This window comes from Ambystoma mexicanum, chromosome 11 (assembly GCF_040938575.1).
Source record: "Ambystoma mexicanum isolate Mex_15411 chromosome 11, UKY_AmexF1_1, whole genome shotgun sequence".
NCBI classification, from domain to species: Eukaryota; Metazoa; Chordata; class Amphibia; order Caudata; family Ambystomatidae; genus Ambystoma; species Ambystoma mexicanum.
The window spans coordinates 1,329,208,508-1,329,228,606 of NC_090934.1; the positions used below are offsets into that span (position 1 = coordinate 1,329,208,508).

Below are 20,099 nucleotides of genomic sequence, written 5' to 3' on the forward strand. Positions count from 1 at the left end.
TCGATACAGTAGCCGTGGGCAGCGGTCTTTAACACCCCTGATGTGATCCCCTCCCAGGCGTGGATGAATGACAAGGGACCCCCGACTGGGGAAACGTGGGAGGGGATCCGAACCGGCGAGTCACTTTGAGGTGGAGGCCGGGGAGTCTCTAGGAGTAGAGTTCCTGCCTCTACCCATGCCTCTGCGAGGGCCTCTTTGTTCATACTGGTTGTTACTAGAAGAGCCTTGGCCTGAGGACTAGGGGGTACTTCCTGAGCCGTATTGTCCATAGAGAGAGCAGGAAAATGATTGCTCACGAAAAGACAGGCGTGAGTTAGAGTCTTCACACTGGTGGTAAGGCTTAGCTGTGATCTGGCTGAGTGATGTTAGTGTTTCGTGCTCTTTTTGCACAGTGTCCAGGGCCTCATCAGCAGCTTTTCCAAAAAGGTTGGCGTCCTCAACTGGTTTGTTGCTAAGAGAGGCCTGAGTTTCGGGATTAAAGCCAGAGTTCTTTAACCAGGCGTCTCTTAAGTAATGTCCCCTGGGGTAGAGTGCGTCCAGCGGTCTCAGCATAGTCCAGAATGTTCATCAATATATTATGGGTAACCTGTCTGCCCTAAGCCACGATCGCCAGCAGGCGTGATTGGGTGGCCTCTGGGACATCTTGAAGGCCATCCGGGACTAGGTCCCACTGCACATCGCTGTAACTTGCCAGGAGAGTGGTATTGTTTTTGCGATCCTAGTAGAGTAGGCCACAGAGGGGGTGACCAGTTTACCCAGAGCATAAAGCTTTTCACAGTCCTTGCCCGGAGGGGCTCCCGCTGAGGACAGTGGAATCCCTGCCCTTTTTCAAGAGGTAGTAACCACCAGGGAGTCTGGTGTAGCATGACCCCTTATATAGAGTGGGTCGGAAGGTGATGGGTGGAATACTTTTTCACCATCCGTGTGAGAGACGGCGACAGTAAGGAAGGGGACAGGCCCCTCTTTATAGAGTTCAGTAAAGGGATAGCTTGACTAGTCAGAGGCTTCTCCTTCAGGATATCCTCAACAAAGTCTGAATCTGGAGCTGCCTCATGTGTAACAATCTGGAAATGATCGGCTGCTCTTTTTAAAATAGCGGTAAACAACATCTGGTCATGAACAGGTGATGAATCCCTCTGTGGACGGGAAGAAGGGGGGAATCTAGACAGATGATGTCTGGGTCCGGGGTATGTGTAGGTGATAACCAAGGGCCCTGATCCCCCGCCTGATCTTGATCTCGGTCTGGCCCCTGATCAGGTGTGCCTTGTGCAAAAGGATTGATATCCTCATAGGTATCTTCCTGTGTTGGGTCCTCTGGGACATCCAAGATTTTCTCCTGGTGTCTCTGTGCAGAGATGGGGAATTTCTGTATCTTGTAAGGAATTGGGCAGGAGGTGTCCTGCCTGGGCCTTTTGGGTAACGTACCTGTCAGAAAAGTCAATAAACTGAGCCATTTTGTCCATGTATTGTTCAAATCTCTCCCTAGTCCATAAGGAAGAGGAAGAAGGGCCTGAAGGTGGAAACGGCTGCCCAGAAGGGGGAGATGTTCCCCAATAAGGCCTTAAAAAGAGGCTGGGGGGGCTTCAGAATACTCCTCTCGAGAGGGGGTGCCCTGGTGCTCTGTGGCTGCCAAAATGATAGCCGCAAAGTTTTAGCAGATTTTTGGTGGTTGAATCGAAGGTCTCAATGTGCCTAACGGCTCTGTCGCGGTCAGTGACTCCACCAAGGCCTTAGGGCTTGTGCGCCTTTATAGAAGACTGTATGTTTTAGGGTGAACACCCTTTCCAGAGAAATGCCCAGTCACATGCCGCGAAAGCAGGTGTGTGGAGGGTGCCAGAAGGTACTGTTGGCAGTGTGCACTTCGACGACTCTGTCGAAGAGGCCTTAGGGGTTGTGTGCTTTTGTATTTGTGGTGCGTGGGTGCCCTTATTGCCAGGGTGTGATGAACTCCCCATAACAGAGCCAGTGGCCTATCTGTCGGGGCCGGGCATCTGGGAGCCTGAAGGTTCTGCTGAGAGGTTGATGGCTTCCAATTCGGAGCTATGGCTGCCGATGGATTCCTCGTCATCTGAAGCGACGGCGCCAACTGGGGATGGGCTTTCGGCCTGCATAGCGTAGGCCGCCAACCGTTTAGTCCACTTCTGTCCTTCAACGTGTTCGGTCGAAAGAGCTTACAGGACTTGCATGAGCGCTCATCGTGGTCTCGAGGAAGACACCATTTGCAACGGCGATGGGTGGCCTTCCAAGGAAACTTGTCGTTACACGACGGGCAAAATTTAAAGGGCGTCCTCTCCATAGCAGAGGGTAGCAGCAGCCAGACCAAAAAGAGAAAGAGGGGTAACAGAAATACATTCTTAGAGAAGAATAGACCCGGGGCCCCACTCTCCCTACTGTGAGGGCCTGGCCTGAGGGCCAAAGCCATGCGGACAACAGTCGAACAGTTTAACAGTCGCCAAGTAGGTGTAATGTCTTCGGCGGCAGGAAACCCACAAGGTAGTCGGCAAGAAGATTAGTCGGGAGACTAGACGACCGAAGGTCGTGGGGACAAAGTTAGCAATATTAACCTCCTGCGAGCTCCGCATAGGCGACCAACTAGGTTGGCATAAAAAAAACAATCTGAGGGACCTCGACGCATGATGTATTTTGGGTACTATACACGTCATGTTAGGGATAGTGTTACAGTCATACCCATGTCGACGTCCCCTTTCGATCTTTGAAAGAAAGATGCAATACTCCACGATTTCTACTAGATGTCGGACTATAGGCACAGCATGTGATTCTAAGCAGAATCACAAGCATCAGAAAAGATGGTTACGATATCACTGTAAAGTGATATACATTTCATACAAGAATGGATCACCATATGTATCATTAATATCAGTGCGTATAGGCCAATGTTCCCAAATTACTTGAATGCAAGCAGACGTCGCAGGCCAAACGATAATGATGTGTTATTATATAGCACGTATCCTTAAGCCCTCCACATGGAACAAATATACATACAATATCACCCAACCTGTGTTGGTGCTCATTTATCAACCTTAGTTGGATGAAAGGCAGAGTTGACCTTGCCGGGAGTCAAACCTGCAACCTACAGATCACACACACATTGCAGCAGTGAGCACTGAACCCACTGAGCTATCTCATCGGCTGTAGCTATCAGAAAACCAGCCACTCTAGAAACAAAGCCGCATGCTGGTGGCCACGGCCCAGGAGCCTCAATTTAAAAAAAGAGAACAAGTTACTTTCTTACCTGTTAACGTTCTTTCGATGGGATGTTCCGACGACGTATTCTACATCTATGTCAGGTAATCACCACAGCTGTGCTGCTTCGGAAAATCTTGGGCATCTGCGTCGATACGCTCCCTCGAGGGCCTGCGTCGAGCTGACGTCACCGGATGTTTTAAGTAGGACACACGACGCCCATAGCCTCAGCTGTAGTTTTTTCCCAGAATGTGTGGCCCCAATCTTCTGCCAGTATGACTATAGAAAGCCTTGCGGAAACGTAAGCTGCAATCGCATAAGAAATTCTGTAGAGGGGCAGGTCGGGAGGGTGCGATGTGGAATACGTCGTTGGAACATCCCATCGAAAGAACATTACCAGTTAAGAAAGTAACTTTTTCTTCGAGGGGATTGGTTCCTCCGACATATTCCACATCTATAACAGACTCCAAAAGCAGTACCAATGTTTGGGGGTGGGAAAAGAATTTCGAATTTTAGAATGCCCAATCAAATTTCAGAATAGAGGACTGCCTTACCAAAGGCCAAATCTTGCTCATGGATGGAACTCAGGGAGTAGTGTTTGACAAAAATATGGACAGAGGCCCATGTGGCTGTTTCACAAATGTAATGATGGCAACACCCCTCTGCAGAGCAGTAGAGGCAGCCACACCCCTAGTAGAATGGGCCCGTAAGCCTACTAGAGGGTGCTTAACCGCCAAACAGTAACATTCAGAGATTGCCAAAACAATCCATCTAGACAAAGTCTGCTTAGTAACAGCTTGTCCCAAATGCCTTCCAGCGTATCCTACAAAGAGCTGATCGTCTTCTCTGACCCGGGACATGCGTGAGATGTAGAAACTTAAAGCTCTCCTAGGATCCAACCTATGGAGCCTCTCCTTTTCCTTACCAGGATGCGGAGGAGGATAGAATGCCGGAAGAATGACCTTCTGGCTCAAATTAAATTCCGACACAACCTTCGGAAGAAAAGAAGGACGAACCCCAAGGACAACCCTGCCATTATGGAACACCGTGAAAGGTGGCTTAGCAGATAGCGCCTGCAACTCAATCACTCTGCGAGCGGAAGTAACCGCAACTAAAAATACAGTTTTAAAGGTCAACAGTCTCAAAGGACAAGATTGTAAAGGCTCAAACGGAGCTCCCATGAGGAATTTTAGAACCAGGTTCAAATCCCAATCGGGCACCTGGAAAGGCGACGGTGGGAACACATTAGTGAGCCCTTTCAGAAACTGAGAAATGAAAGGAATCTTAAAATAGGAACACTTCTCAGACGAGCGCTTAAATATGGACAGCGCCGCCAGGTAACCCTTAGTGGTACCCACTTGCAGGCCCTTGTGGGCTAACGAAAGCAAAAAAGATAGGACCACAGGAATGGCACATGAATAAGGATCCACATTCTTTACCCTGCACCAGTCGCAGAACTTTCTCCAACGGCAACGGTACAGGGACTTTGTTGCAGGCCTTCTGGCCTAAAGCAACACCTCCATCACATCTTCAGGGAGGTCCCAATCCTTGTACCTCAACCTTTCAGAAACCAAGCATGAAGGTCGAGAGACTTCACCTCTGAATGGAGAACCCGACCACCCCTCCCGTGAGAGCAGATCGTCTCGAAAGGGAAGACTGCGTGGAGGGCAGATAGACATGTCAAGAAGGTCCGGGTACCACGCTCTCCTGGCCCATGCCGGAGCAATGAGGATCATTCGGGAACCGAACCTCTGCAACACTTGCGGAATGACGGGGACTGGAGGAAACGTATGAGCAGTGGGAAGGACCACTCCACCACAAATGCGTCCCCTAAGGCTCCTCTTGGAGGAAATTCCAGCTAGCAGAATCTTTTGCACTTACGGTTGACACTGGTGGCAAAGAGATCCACTTGTGGGGTCCCCCAAAGGGCTAAGATCTCCAGGAGAATCTCCTGAGCCAGCTCCCACTCGTGAGAGACTGTGCTCTGCCTGCTCAGAGCGTCGGCCACCTCATTTTCGTCTCCGGCAAGATGAACTGCCGAGATCGAAATTTCCTGCTGGATGGCCCAGAACCAGAGCTGCATCACCTCTCTGCACAGAGGGAGAGACCCTGCCCCCCCTTTTTGTTGAGCTAGTGCATGGCCACTGTGTTGTCCGTCAGAATCAGGACATTCTTCCCCCGCACAGACGGCAGAAAAGCCTTCAGGGCTAGCCTGACGGCCCTCAGCTCCAACAGATTGATATGGAGTCTGGACTCAGACGGAGACTAACGACCGCTGACTGTCAACTCATTGGCATGAGCTCCCCATCCCATGAGGGATGCGTCCGTCACGATCGTCACCTCCGGCCAGGGTAGCCAAAATGGAGCCCCCTTCATCAGATTGCCTTTGACGGCCCATCACAGAAGGTCATGGGCGACCGAGGGCGGCACTTGAATGGGATCAGACATCGTGCCGAAAGGCTTGTGACCACTGCAACTTGAGAGCCCACTGCAGAGATCTCATCTGCAGCCTGGCCTCTGGCACCAGAAGAATGCAGGATGCCATGAGGCTGAGCAACCTCAAGAACTCGAACGGCGGGAGACTCTGGGGACGTTGAAACTTGTCCACCATCTGCAGAATGTGATGAGCCCTCACATGGGGAGGCGAACACTGCCCCAGAGATGTGTCGAGCACTGCTCCGATGTACTGGAGCCGCTGGGTAGGTGTCAAGTGGGACTTCTTTAGGTTGAGGGAGAAGCCCAGCTTGTGAAGGGAGTGGCAGGTGACTGACAGATGATCCAGGACTTGCTCGGGAGAGCGCGCCCTGATCAACCAATCGTCCAGGTAGGGGTAGACGTGAATCCCCCCCTTTCCTGAGATACGCTGCCACCACCACCATGAGCTTGGTGAAGACCCTCAGGGCGGAGGTCAATCCGAACGGCAGGACCCGAAACTGAAAATGCGAGTCGCCAACCGCAAACCTCAGGAAACTCTTGTGCTTGGGATGAATCAGCACATGAAAGTAAGGATCCTTGAGGTCGAGAGACACCAACCAGTCCTGCAGTTGAAGGGCCTGGAGGACTTGAGAAAGAGTAACCATCTTGAACTTGTCCTTCCTGAGGGGCTTGTTCAAACCACGCAAGTCCATGATGGGTCTCAATCCCCCGTCTTTTTTTGGGCTATAAAATATGGGGAATACCATCCCTTGTTCCTCTCCGCTACAGGCACCAGTTCTATGGCGCCTTTCTCCAGCAGGGATTTGATCTCCTGCGCAAGGAGCGGATACAGACTCTTCAGAGAATGCTTCCCTGGTGGATTGTTGTGAGGCCTCTGTCGGAAAGGAAGAGAGTAGCCATGGGCTATGATCTCTAGAACCCACACATCTGAAGTAATGGCACGCCATTCTACAAGATGCTGCGCCAGCCTTCCCTCAACCGGCGAACTATGGGACATGGCCTCATGACTGAGCTGAAGCGGCTTTGGCACCTCGAGTACCTTGTTTTCCACCTCTGGTACTCCTACATTCTCCCCTTTGATTGCCCCCCCCCCCCGCAATCTACCAAAGGACAAGTAGTATTGAAAGGAACCTCCCCTCCATTGCTGTCCTCTTAGAGGAAAAGGCAGAGTTTGACGCACTGCAGCGCTCAGCGACTTTGCTGCAGCTTTGGAGCTCTGCAACCTCTCAAGGCTCTCGTCAGCCTTGCTGCCAAAAAGATGGTCACCATAAAAGGGCATGTTGAGAAGCTGAGCCTGTACATCAGGAGCAAACCCTGACTTCCGCAACCATGCAAACATGCGCATCATGGTGCTTGCTGCCATGGACCGGCTGACACAGTCTGCCACGTCCAGACCCAACTGAACGGATTCACAAATGGCATCCTGTATGAGGGCAAGAAAACCATCCCGTTCCTCCCCTTCGGGAATATGTTCAGCCGCCACAGATACACAATTCCACAGAGTGTGATTGAATCTTGCCAAGGCACAAACGGAGTTGGCTGCCTTTAAAGCCATACCCCCAGATGAAAACACATTCTTCGCCTAACCGTTGAAACGCTTGTCGTCCCTATCAGGAGGGATTGTAGGGCATGACGCCTGCTTTGCTGGGGCCGTAGCCGCCTCCACCAACAAACTCTCCGGAGTGGGTTGCAAAGTCAAGTAGCCGGGGTTGCCACTGGCTGGACGGTATTTTTTCGGCAGTGAATAAGTCGCTGCCGGGAGACTCTCCGGAGCAGTCCAAGCCACAGCCACCCTTCTTTGTGAGGCCATATGAAATGGCAGCACCGGGTCAGTGGGTGGACCTTGGTCCAAGATATCTGTCAGGTCATCCTACAGAAAATCCACGGGTGGAGCAGACCACCCCAAATACTCTGTCACCCTCAACATGAGATGCCTGTATGAAGATTCAGTGTGAGTACCAGGCTCAGGCCTACCAAATTCAACCTCCGGGGAGGTATCCAGACCACTGGCGTCATGCAAAGATTGATGCAGGTCTTCCAACTGGCTATGACCAGACAACAGGCCATCAGGAACCTCCTGAGGAACCAGACCTTCCACATCCGACTCTTCATCCACCTCAGAGATGTAATCCGGAGGCTGGAATAAATCCCAGGATGAGGGCACAGAAAAAGGTTCAAATACAGGCCTCACTGACTTCCTCAGGGCCTTCCTTGGAGTTTCCACCGATGCACGGGGTACCTCCGGTAAAGCCTCCTCAAAAGGCATCGACAGAATCGGCATCGACGTTGAGATGGCGCTGACAGCTTCAACACAGGCCTCAACACAGGCCTCGAGGCCGGAGCCCGAAGGGTGTCCTTCGATGGCCTCGGCGCCTATGGTGTTGATGACTTCCTCGGAGGTGGACAGGCAGACGTTGTGCAAGTCCATAAGCGATATCTTGGAACTGCAGCCTCGGCACTTCTTGAAGCCCGACCGCAGGGTAGAAGAAGACAAAGACATGATATCTTCACAAACAACCAAGTTCGAAGAACCAAGAGAAACCAGAAGAACCGAGGCGTGCCGAGATGTCCGAAGCTAACACGTTCGCAGAAAAAATGGAACTGAGGCTACTTAGGCTACGGGCGTCGTGCATCCTACATAACATCCGGTGACGTTGGCTCGATGGAGGCCCTCGAGGGAGCGTATTGACGTCATCGAGGCAGGACGCAGACGACAAAATTTTCCCAAGCAGCACTGCTGTGCTGATTACCTGTCATAGATGTAATACGTCTGAGGAACCAATCCCCTTGAAATTATGTTTTTTTTGGGGTAGCAAGGGAGACCTCAGGATGGCAGGTGCGACCCCTAAATGACGTCCCTGGCGTGCAGTGGTGTTAAATTGACATTTCAGGCTTGCATTATATGTTGGATACAGGAACTTATAGTTGGAGGATGTGAAAACTAAGCTACAATGATAGTCCTTTAACTTAACATGTTCCTAAGGTTGCTACAATGTACGAATTTTGCAAGTAAACTGTAGAAGACAATATTGTAGGCCATGAAGCCCAAAAGATAAATATTTATACCAAGTCAAGTTTGAAAGGTGTGCGGTCAGATGCTTATATTGTGCAGTAGGATAAAATCCCAGCTTCACTCTTACGGCATAGTGTGTTCCTCGGCACATAATGTTCTCCTAACTTAACTGCAGGAAGTATTAATGATTGTAGAGACAACATTGTGCACTCTGATTCTCCTGTGAGTGGCCACCTAGAAATCCATTCTTGCACTGGCCCTCCGTCAGTCACATATAAATTGATTTGATAGAGAGGAGATAGATAGTCTCACCAGCCATTCAGTGCACCAGAGATTCGAGTGTAGCTGGGGGAATGTGGCAGTGCTAGCATTAATTTCCTCCCCTGCTGTCGGTCACTGAAATTGCATGGGCAGTCTAGAGCTCTGCCCAAAAGGAGAATGAGCAAAACTCTTTTCAATGCCCCCTATGAGCTTCAGGAACTACAAGAGGTGAGTAAGGGGAATAATGTTTTAGCAGAATGCTTTGTTACACACCAGCTTAGAGAGTACTGGTGCATAGCATGCAGTGTCAAACTTCACATTGAATGTCCCAATCGGGCTCATACATGCGGATAGTCTTTTTACGAGACTGCTGCTATTAGAAAATTAAATAAAGACATTTTTGAAGTTCTTAACAGAAGGATGAATGCATACGGGGGCGTGGCTACGAGGGCCATGTAGGAGGACGTGATCTGGAGGAGCTCCCGAGATCCTGTAATGATCCGGGCGAAAAAGTGCGTAACGATGGGCCGACGACTGTTGAAAATACATATGTCGGCGTGTGAATGATCGGGCCACGCGTGGTAAACTTCTGGATGGTGCAGGAAGAACGGCGGCAGAGATCCGTGCGGAAAAGATAAGGAGCGCTGGAGACGAAAGACGACACAAAATGGCCGACCAATGTCCGGAACAAAGGAAGGAGCAGGCCGCACGGTGACCGAGCGAAACGGGCATACTGAGTGCGCATTTGTCTTTTGTGCAAAATACAGGTCCTCTGGGTCATGTCGAATAGAACGGTGAGGCCGAAGGCGAAACAGCCCACCTTAGACGACTTCGCTAAGACGTCCCCGGGTCAAGACAATACCAAGGGCAGGGACAAGCCGCCTGCAAGCGGCATGACGACATCGGGCGCTAACCAAGAAGTCCTGGCTGCGATTGCGGACCTAAGGGCGGCCTAGGAATCTAAACTCGAACTAGCCGTCACTGAACTGAAAACGGCACTGGACCTCAAGGTCAGAGAGGTGCAGGAGGACGTTAATCTACTCCGACAAGACGTCAGGGCCTTGGCGGAGCGCACAGAGTCCCTTGAGAAGGAAGTTAGCCCGAATACTGCGGATTGCGCCTCCCATAAGGCCGAATTGCATGCCCTGATACAAAGAGTGGGCAACTTGGAGAGCAGAGCGGAGGAGGCGGAAGGACAAGCCCGACGAAACAACATCCGCATCGTGGGCCTGCTAGAGGGATTGGAGGGCCATGATCCCACGGAATTCATTGAGTCCATGCTACTGCAAGAGATACCCGGAGGAGCCCTATCTCAAGGATTTGCGGTGGAAAGGGCACATAGAGCTCTAACAAGGAGGCCGCCGCCGGGGAACCTGCCTAGGCCGGTGATAGCCAAAATTCTTAATTACCGAGATCGGGAGAGGATATTGGAACACTTTCGTAAGGGAGGAACGATTACACGAGGAGCAGCAAACATCACGGCCTACCTGGACTATACCCTGTCTGCGCAGCGTAGTCGCATGAACTTTGGGACGGTAAAGCGGAGATTGAGAGAGGCGGGCCACAAATATATGTTACTGTATCCGGCAAAATTGAAAGTCATTCATAAACACAAAACTTTCTTTTTTGAGACCCCGGAGGATGCCATGGGATGGCTCGATGCGCAGGGATGTCCCCAGGAGTCAGAAGTTCGGACCGAGAAAGAGCACGGAAGAGATAAGTAATGCACGAGGAAGGTGCCACAAGATGGCGAAGCACGTGGAACTTGATTATAGTCGTTTGCACAGCCTTCAGTAGAGAAGGTCAGACTATTGCACTAAATGTTATAAGCACTGTAGTTATTATTGAATTAACGGGAGCCTTACAGAGCGGATCTCTTTACCCCACAACAATTTTAGTTAAGTGGCCATTAGGGCGACTTCACCCTACTGAGCTCTGTGCATTGTTTGGTGCTTGCAGGGCTAGATGTGGGGGTGCCCGAGTTCCGAGAATGGAGCTGGGCAGCAGTTGGGGTGTGTGATGTTGGGGAAGGGACGGGTGGGGGGGGGGAGGGAAGTTGGGAATTTGCTGTGTACATAGTTATGGGGAGTTTGACCTGGTACGAGAAGCTACAAGCAAAGATGGAGAGCTGTATCTGTATCACGTTGGCAAAGGGGAGTTGCTACACGGAGGGCAGGAAGACACTCATGAGCCATGGGGGACCTTAAGATCGTAACATGGAATGTCAGGGGACTTAACAGTTACTTAAAGAGAAACAAAGTCATGATGTACTTAAAAAGACAGAAGATTGATATTGCGTTGTTGCAGGAAACACATTTGACCCAGCAAAAATTGGAACTGGTGGGGAAGAAGTGGAGAGGTACTGTAGTAGGCTCTCCGTATTCTGCCTACGCTAGAGGAGTGCTGGTCTGGGTGGCACCGCACGTTCCGCTCCAACTTACACAAGAGGTGGTGGACACGGAGGGGAGGTTGCTCATATTAAAGGCTTTGGTAGAGAATAGAGAGGTGTGCATTATAAATACGTATGCCCCCAACCAAAACACTGCGACGTATTTTAGAACCCTGTGTACTCATCTGGGCGCGTGTATAGGAAGAGTGGTTATCTGGGGAGGGGATTTCAACTGCGTGCTCAACCCAAAGGCAGACAGATCTGATGGGAAGATTGATAGGCCCACCCCAGCGGCCAGGGTATTGCAGACATTACTAGACGACTTTGGGCTGGCAGATGTTTGGAGACTGAAACACCCTAATGAAACACAGTACTCGCATTACTCAGCTCCGCAGCAACTGCATACGAGGCTGGATTACTTTTTTGCCACGCCAGATGTGGTGATAGAGACCACCCAAATAGACTATAGAGTAAGGGTTGTGTCGGACCACTCGCCTCTGGTGCTGAGTTGGCAGTGCTGCCGCCCCAGGGCGCGGATACCGACATGGCGCCTCCGGGCGGAGGCGCTCCAGGACCCGGTCTTCAGGGAAGATATCAGGGATGCGATCACACAGTACTTTGAGGTAAACACAGGCAGCGTAGACTCAGCGCGCATGCTCTGGGAAGCCTTTAAGGTGGTATTGCGGGGTGGTGCTTTTGCTAAGTCAAAAGGCCTACAGGGTGGGGTCCTAACGGAACTAGAGGAAGCAGAAGAGAAACTGGAGCGCGAAAGCAACAGGGCGGGAGGGGATCCGGAACTTGTACTCGAGTTACAGCAGAGGTGCGCAGAGCTTTGGGAAAGGCTCTGCAACCTTAACTATAAGAAGTATGTCGAGAGGCAACATGCAGGAGGGGATAAAACTGGCCGCTTGTTGGCGTGGTTATATAAGAGCGAAACCCCCAGGCCCCCGATTAGGACAATAACTAAAGAAGGCGGGGAGGTGGTTGACACCCAGGAGGGAGTCAACGAGGCATTCTTGGACTATTATAGGACATTATATGAGGACAGAGGAGGGGACAATCGAGAGGAGATTAGAGAAACTCTAAAAGACATGGAATTACCTAAGATTAGTGCTGAAGAAAGGGAGGAGCTGGACGCACCGATTACCTTAGAGGAATTGGAGGAGGTGGTGAAGCAGCTGCCCACCTGCAAGATCCCAGGCGCGGACGGATTCCCTGGCGAGTTTTATAAAACATATAGAGTGGAAGTACTCCCCCTATGCTAGAGATGCTCAATGAGTCTTTTGAGATGGGTCGGATGCCGGAATCGCTTAGAGAAGTGTTAATTGTGCCGCTCCCTAAGCCCAACAAGAAAGGGCATAGCTGCGGCTCCTATAGGCCGTTGTCAATGTTGAACCAGGATAGGAAGATATTGACGGCGGTCCTGGCCAATAGGCTTCGTAGAGTTATTAGCAAACTCATACACCCGGACCAGACAGGTTATGTCCCCAACAGAAATATAACCCACAACCATAGGCGACTCCACCGGGTGATTGAAGAGGGAAACAGGAGCGAGGGGGAAATGGCGGTGGTGTCCCTAGATGCAGTCAAAGCTTTTGATTCAGTGAGGTGGCCATGGTTGTTGGAGGCCCTGGAAGAATACGGGATGGGGCCGGGTTACGTTAGGTGGGCAAAATTACTATACAGTGAACCACTGGCCAGGGTACGCACAGGTTTGGTGATATCTGAGAGATGGCAACTCAGTAGAGGCACCAGACAAGGGTGCCCCTGGTCCCCGATGTTATACATTCTAGCCCTGGAGCCCCTGGCAGTGTACCTAAGACAACAATATGACATGGTCGGTATTGAGGTAGGGGGAGAGAAACACCTAATATCTTTGTATGCTGACGATTTACTACTATATTTGAAATATCCGGAGGAAAATCTTCAGTATATTCTAGAGGTTATGGAAAGGTATGCAGAACTATCCGGCATAGCGGTGAACCCCCAGAAATCGAGCATGATCCCATTGGGGAGCTACATAGGAGCCCCTTTGGAGCGGTTGCCAGTGTTGCCCGTACCTTGGGCGGCTGATTCCTTCCGCTACCTTGGAATAGATGTGTATCATACGGTGGAGGGGGAACACTTGCATAATACCGAGGTGGCTGTGAAAAAAATCCGAACAAATATGAAGTTTTGGGAGAAGCTGCCGCTGGCGATGATGGGACGGGGGGCGATGCTCAAAATGGTGGTCCTGCCCAGGCTGTTACATTTCTTCAGTAATATACCATACTTGATACCCAAAAAGTTTTTTGTCAAACTGAACAGCATGTGCAGGGACTTCCTATGGCATGGCACTCGCAATAGAGTGGCGCTATGGAAGCTTCAGAACTTCCATGATAGAGGGGGCATTAAGCTGCCAAATTTTGAGGCCTATTATGTAGCTAGTCAGTTGCAATATGTAACCAAATGGCTCTCTGATGAGGTAACTCCTGAATTTAGGCTGTTTGGGCGGGACTGCACCCCGTTTTACCTAAAAGGAGATTATCTGGGTGCCTAGACTTGAAATTAAAGAACGCCCGGGTATGATGTTGCTTGGGTGGAAGATGTGGCGCAGAGTATGCCAACTGATGGAGAACCCGTACCCGTGTTCCCCACAGGTGCCGCTAGTCGCCTTAGCTGGGGGAGACAACCAACTCAGAATGATAATTAGGACCTATTGGGAATCGGTCGGGCTGGTCACATTGGGAGATGTATGGCAAGAAGGGATTATTAAAGATTTCGAAGAACTGGGAGAAGAGGCAGGTTTGCACAGAGGCCAATATGTCACGTATCTCAGGCTAGTGCAGACTATTCGTAAAACCTGGCCAGAGACTGTACTGGCGGAGGAGCCAGACATACTAATGGGAACAATATATGACATATCAAAAGGAGGGCATGAGATCTCTAGACTGTACGAGATGGTGATGACCCGGGTGGGGAAGGATTTGACTCATTTGAGGCTGGACTGGGAAGCAGAGGTGGGGGCACAGATGACCGATGGGATGTGGGAACGTGCTATGGGATACCACAAGAAGGTGTCCAGAAACGCCAGATTGCAGCAGATACAGTTATACATAACGCATAGAGCCTATATGACCCGGAAAAGAATATCTAAGTTTGTAAACGCAGGAAGACAAGCATGCCCAAAATGCGATGAAGAAGATGCTGATATGACACACATGTTCTGGTCTTGCCCAGTGATTGAAGCTTTTTGGGGGGAAGTGGGACGAAAACTAGCGGATAAAGGGGTCACGCTCAACATAGATACGGCCTGGGCCTGCCTGTTAGGAGGGTTTCCCAGACCACGGAATACTAAACATGTTGGGAAACTGAGGGACCTGGCATATGTGCTTGCTAAAAGAAGGATTGCCATGGGCTGGAGGCAGTGCCACAAGCCACGGGTTGAGGTATGGTGGCGGGACTTGCAAAAATGGGCAGAGGCTGAAACGGTAGTGTGGCAGGAGGCATGTAGCAAATGCGGGGAAGAAGAAGTGGGTAACCTGATGGCTTGGAGAATGTTAATAACAGGACTGTTTGGCACATTGGTGGATTCTGCAGCTTCGGAAGGAAGCGATACCCGGCCACACACAGCAGATACAGAACGAGAAACGCAAATAAGCTCTTGAGGGGGGAGGGATTTGGGGAGCAGTAACGTGCGTTAATTGATGTTCACGAGTCTGTTGTAAATAATGCTGCAAGTTTGGTTTGTATTGTTTATTTGTTTTCAAAATAATAAAACTTTATTAAAAAAAAGAAAAGGATGAATGCATACGGGTTTCCCTTCTGTGCAAAAAAGAAATAAACAGCCCAAAAAATACTGGTACAAATGGCAATGCTCATGAACTTCCGCCACTAGGGCACACTCGCCAGTCACACCCCCCTGTGAGCCCTCAACTACATGTAGATCTCACCAACTTAAAGGTTGGAGACCCCTATTCTAGAGCTACCAACATGTAATTGTGCTAAAGCATGTTCTTGTTCACTGATGCCTCTAAATTTAACTTTTCTTTACACTAAAAACCTTTTATCCCAAGTGGATACTACATGGCAGAGTATTCAAATAGAGGACTTGGTATAAAGAGTTAAGTTTTACGTTCTTGTTCATTAGCAAGAAAATAAACTAGGGGATTGGGTCTTAAATGAGCCCACAGGGTGGGTTCAGGATACCAGGATAGTTGCACTCAATCTGGCTTTCTACTGGACCACAGTCCTCAGTCCTTCTTGTCCCCCTGCTGGCAAAGCATCCACTCAATCTTTGGTAAAGTGTTCTGCACTGCTTTCTTTCATTGGGTCTTTATTGGTTTCTTCTTAATGTGTCTCACTGTTGCCTCTGGTCTGGTCAGGTCCTCCTCGACTTGGAACGTACATGGCAGCACTACCCCCCCCTTGTCCCATGGGTCATGTGGACCAAAATTATGCCAACTGATTTTATGACGCAAAATGCAGTGCATGCCCTCCACACTGCTGCTCCTACCTTTCCCTCTCCCCGTCCAAACCTATCATCTATCTTTTGCAGACACAATGGTAAAAAATGTGCAAACAAATAGCCTATAAAGATATTGGAAACCGTCTTTATGGGTGTCCGGAATCTGACTCTTTAGAGAAGTTGGGCCCCAGGGTTTGGCAGCCCCCCCACCAACATCCAAGAATGATAGGCAACCACAGCTAGTTGGCTTTGTAGTAGTCCTCAGTTGCCTCTCCCCCACTGGATTATCCTTTACAGGACCAAACCACTTATTTCCCTCTCCTCCGTCTGTCTTTTAATCTCCCGGTCACTTCTCTCCTCTCCCCCTTCACCCTGTCCTCATTTCGTCCCTTCCCTTCTTCCATCAATTATCCTATCTTGTACCTTCACTCATCCTTTCCCACTCTCCTCTGCAGTTGTGTATTCCTCCCATCACCTCCTTGTCACTCTGCACTGCTCCATCTTGGTCTTCTTCTGTTCCTCCCTCTATTCCTTTTTTCCCTTTCCTTATCCATTCCTCTTGTCTTCCCCTACTCGGATCTTCCCTCTTTGTACTTTCCTTTCTTCTCTCCTCTGTTCTGTCATTACCTCCTCCCCTCCACCCCTCCACCTAAGCTCTTTCCACTGACTTCGTAGAACTTGTGTGATATACTTTTAACCCACCTGTGTGCATTATTGTGCCAACAGCTCCAAGAGCAGAAGCTACTATGTGTGCCTCCACCTTCCTGACCTCACTTGGCGACTACTGCATGACTTTGCAGATGCATCCTCCATCCTGTGTGACTGCCAAGTATAAATGCTGTGTCGCCTGGATACTCACAGGTTCATGGGTATGAGTGGGGTCTGTAGCAATTCTCAGGAGCAACGCCGTGCAACGTACCATTCTACGGGTGTGCAGTTAAAAAGTCGAAAACATTATGTCGAAAGACAATGTTGAAAAAAAAGAAAAAAAAAATCCAATGTTTTATTTTTTTAATTATGTTTATTTTGGGTTCCCTTTAGTAAAAAAAGGGTAAACAAATAAAATAAAAAAGGGGGTAAGGGGAAACCCCCCATTTCGAACAAAAATCAATTTAAAAAAAATTTGAATTTTTTTCTACTTTTTTTTTGACATTATGACTTTCGACATAATGTCATTCGATTTTATCACTATAAACCCATTCTACGTCTAGTCCTGACTTACAGGTCTTGCAACTGCTGGTGGCTGCAGGCTTACAACCTATGGGATATTCTTCCAACAGCTGGTGAATCATTACAGAGCAGATGTTGGTCCCCAGCCGGTAGGCCCCATTACATAATCTCCAATTTGTCACAAACTCACTCAGCCTGTTAAAGCAGCTTAAAATGAATGCAATGCCTGAACACATTTTGGAACTTGACTGAAATTCTAATCACCACCACCATCTCCTAAAGCTTGTAAACAGGTGTCTTTAGAGATTAAAAAATAAAATCATACAACTATTATTAGTAATCAGATTTACTGCAATTCATGCAGGATTCTCCCTGCTTATAAGCACAATAATGTTGGCAGTCATTATTACCCAATTTAATCATACTCAATTTATCTTCCATGGTATGATGAAAAGCGGGGTCAGCTGTGCTTAGATCCAATCCTGTCTCTTCAGGTGAAACACAGATATCCCAAGTGAACATGTAACTCACTGAATTAGCTTACCTGAATGTGTGTTCTGAAGAATAGGGGTTCAGTATTTTGTAAACTACATTTTCTTTAATTTTTTGAGAGCACTTGCATGTTTTGCCCATTTTGGAGAGTAGAGGAATTGTTTGATCCCCAGGTGAAGACATTTGCATCATATTTAGATTACATTACATCTAGAATTGTGAAAATTAGCTTCGTCAGATCTAGACAGAATTGTAATACTAGCTCGTGTCACATCTAAACAGAATTGTGTAAACGACGAATTGTGTAAACAACGATGCCACCAACCAATCCACTAAACAACCTCACCCCTCTGTATACACATCTCTAACTAAACACAACCATATCTCCAATGCACAACAAACTGCACACACTTCGCTACACTGCACTGCAACAACAAAATATACTACACATAGCCTCACATGACAGAACACGATGACTTCCAACCGAAAAGCACACCTAAGATCAGCGAATGTTGCAAACTGGACTGGAGCTACCAACAGCACATCACTGCTCTCTTGCCTTTTCCCCACTCAATCGTGCTAATAATCTTACCCTCTTCCCTTTTCCAATCCGCCAGAGCGCCTAAGGGCCACTCTGGTGGTGACGGTGCACTGTGCAAATATCTTTAACAACATTTGAGGTGACATACATTTTGCAGGCATTGCCTGGTCCCTTGGTTTAGAGTAGGGTTTTTCTCTGCGACTAACTATCCGACACTGTATAAAACATTCTATGTACTTCTCCATGGGTTACGCAAACAAAAAATTCTCTGGTAAATTGGAAACTGCTCACATTTTCTGCATTCCAACTTCCGTAGATTCTGCAAAAAAGATGACTCTGACTCACTGCACTGCTCCTGCGGGCAATATGAATATTTTCATCATGCTATTTCCATTAAAAAAAATGGTATATCCAATTCTTGTTTTCCCCGATTCCTAGACCAAATAAATATACAAAAACTGCCAAATGTAGTCATTTCCAAATTTGATAGTGGCTTGTTTGATCCGAATGCGGTGTAAATTTACACAACATTTCACCGACCAAAGTCAAATTTATCAGAAACAGGCCTGATCATAGGTTACAAAAACATCTCAAATGAAATATACACAGTCGACAGGTTTAGAATGCCTTAGTTTTTGGTGTAAAGAACTGACATTCTATCCACTTTGTAAACCAAAAATGACTAGTTTTAACATAAATGTGTTAGACCCCTCCAATTAGCCTTCCTCTTTTTTTCTTTATTGAGCATAGGCCCTATTCTCAGAAATGACAAGCACATGTTTAGCTTGTAATGTCTTTGTAGAATGGTTAAAAATGCCCAATAGGACTTGCAGCTAATTATTTTAAATATCATATAACAGTTATCAAAATGGATAAATACCTTCTTGTGGATAAACTTTTAAGTTGCAGAAAGGAGGTGTCCAGGTCAAAATATCCAGATTTCGTTTTTCTTTGTGGAACCTAGAAATAAAAATGGAAACATTATATAAACTTGAGATATGAATTTTGGCACACAACATCGTACACACTGGCTCAGGTGTATAGGTAGCAGATTGAGCCGAAAATATTGGATAGTGCCATCTCCAAAATTACTCATTGTAGTGGCTCTTGTATTACTAGTCCAAAGTCGTCTTTTCTCCATACTCATGAGACATTATCTGTGAAGGGGCTGGTACCAGAGCAACTGCACCACAGCAGGGTCTTTAAATTTAGATAAAATAAGCTATTCCCACACGGCTCCTCACCTTCGAATGCCCCAATCTTCATCCCACGAATCGTTAAGTCATTTAACGTATTGCCTGAAAGAAGCCTAGCTAAGGGTAATACAGCAAGGTCCCCATGAAGCAAAGGGGACTATAAAACAGAGGCAATATGGTGAGAAATATGTATATCCTGTCCCCTTTCTTCCAGGAATTTTTGAGGTTATTCAATTTTTTGGGCTCTTTTGCTTAACTTTGCCAGTCTTGTACATTTTTTCCTGGCTTCCAGGTTTTTTTTTTAAACCTTTTATTTTATCTAAAGAAGAACTTCTACAAACGTCTCTGGTTACTGCAACCTTTGTATGTGCTACCATAAGGCCACCATATCATTTGCCCATGGTGATTCCATCCCCCAGTAAGTGTGTTGGGGAGTAGGCTGGCGGCAGCTGTAACTTTATTTTGGCTACATGATGGTTGTAGCCATTTGTAAAGCTTTAATATCATATAATATATGGTGGACATTTCTGTAGTAAGGTATTTACTTTTAGGTTCCACCCATGGACATTTTGTTTTGTGGTCTTTCTTTGACGGACCACAAGGGATGGTTAAAATGATTGCTTTGCTCACACATCTTGAGCATAGCATGCCACCCTCATTTGGGTTTAAGCAAGTCAAAATTAGTTTAGGGTCAGTGAAATCTCTAAAAATCCTGGTGTTGGAGTACTGTTTTTGGTGGTTTTTCTGACCAGCTCTTGTTGGCTGGCCTCCAAACCTTTGTGTATTGGCTTAGCCAACCTTTGTTTGAATGTGCTCATCAGTGGGACACTCTGAACATTCCTGAGATAGGGTTTACTACACAAGGTGTTAGTGCGACTGAGCAGCCAGACTTACCTCAAGAGGGGTAAATGTGAGCTGTAGAGCTGTAACAATACAAGTAGCCAAGTAAC

At 48.2% G+C, this 20,099-nt stretch overlaps 1 protein-coding gene across 2 annotated transcripts in view; it reads right to left on the minus strand.

Annotated features, from left to right (window-relative positions):
• ATOSA (atos homolog A) overlaps positions 1 to 20,099 on the minus strand; it is a 662,760-nt gene that overhangs the window by 196,617 nt on the left and 446,044 nt on the right. For both annotated transcript variants that reach the window (XM_069624850.1, XM_069624849.1), the window contains exon 7: positions 18,834 to 18,913. In XM_069624850.1, the coding sequence (XP_069480951.1) occupies positions 18,834 to 18,913 (80 nt within the window). The remainder of the gene's footprint in view (positions 1 to 18,833; positions 18,914 to 20,099) is intronic.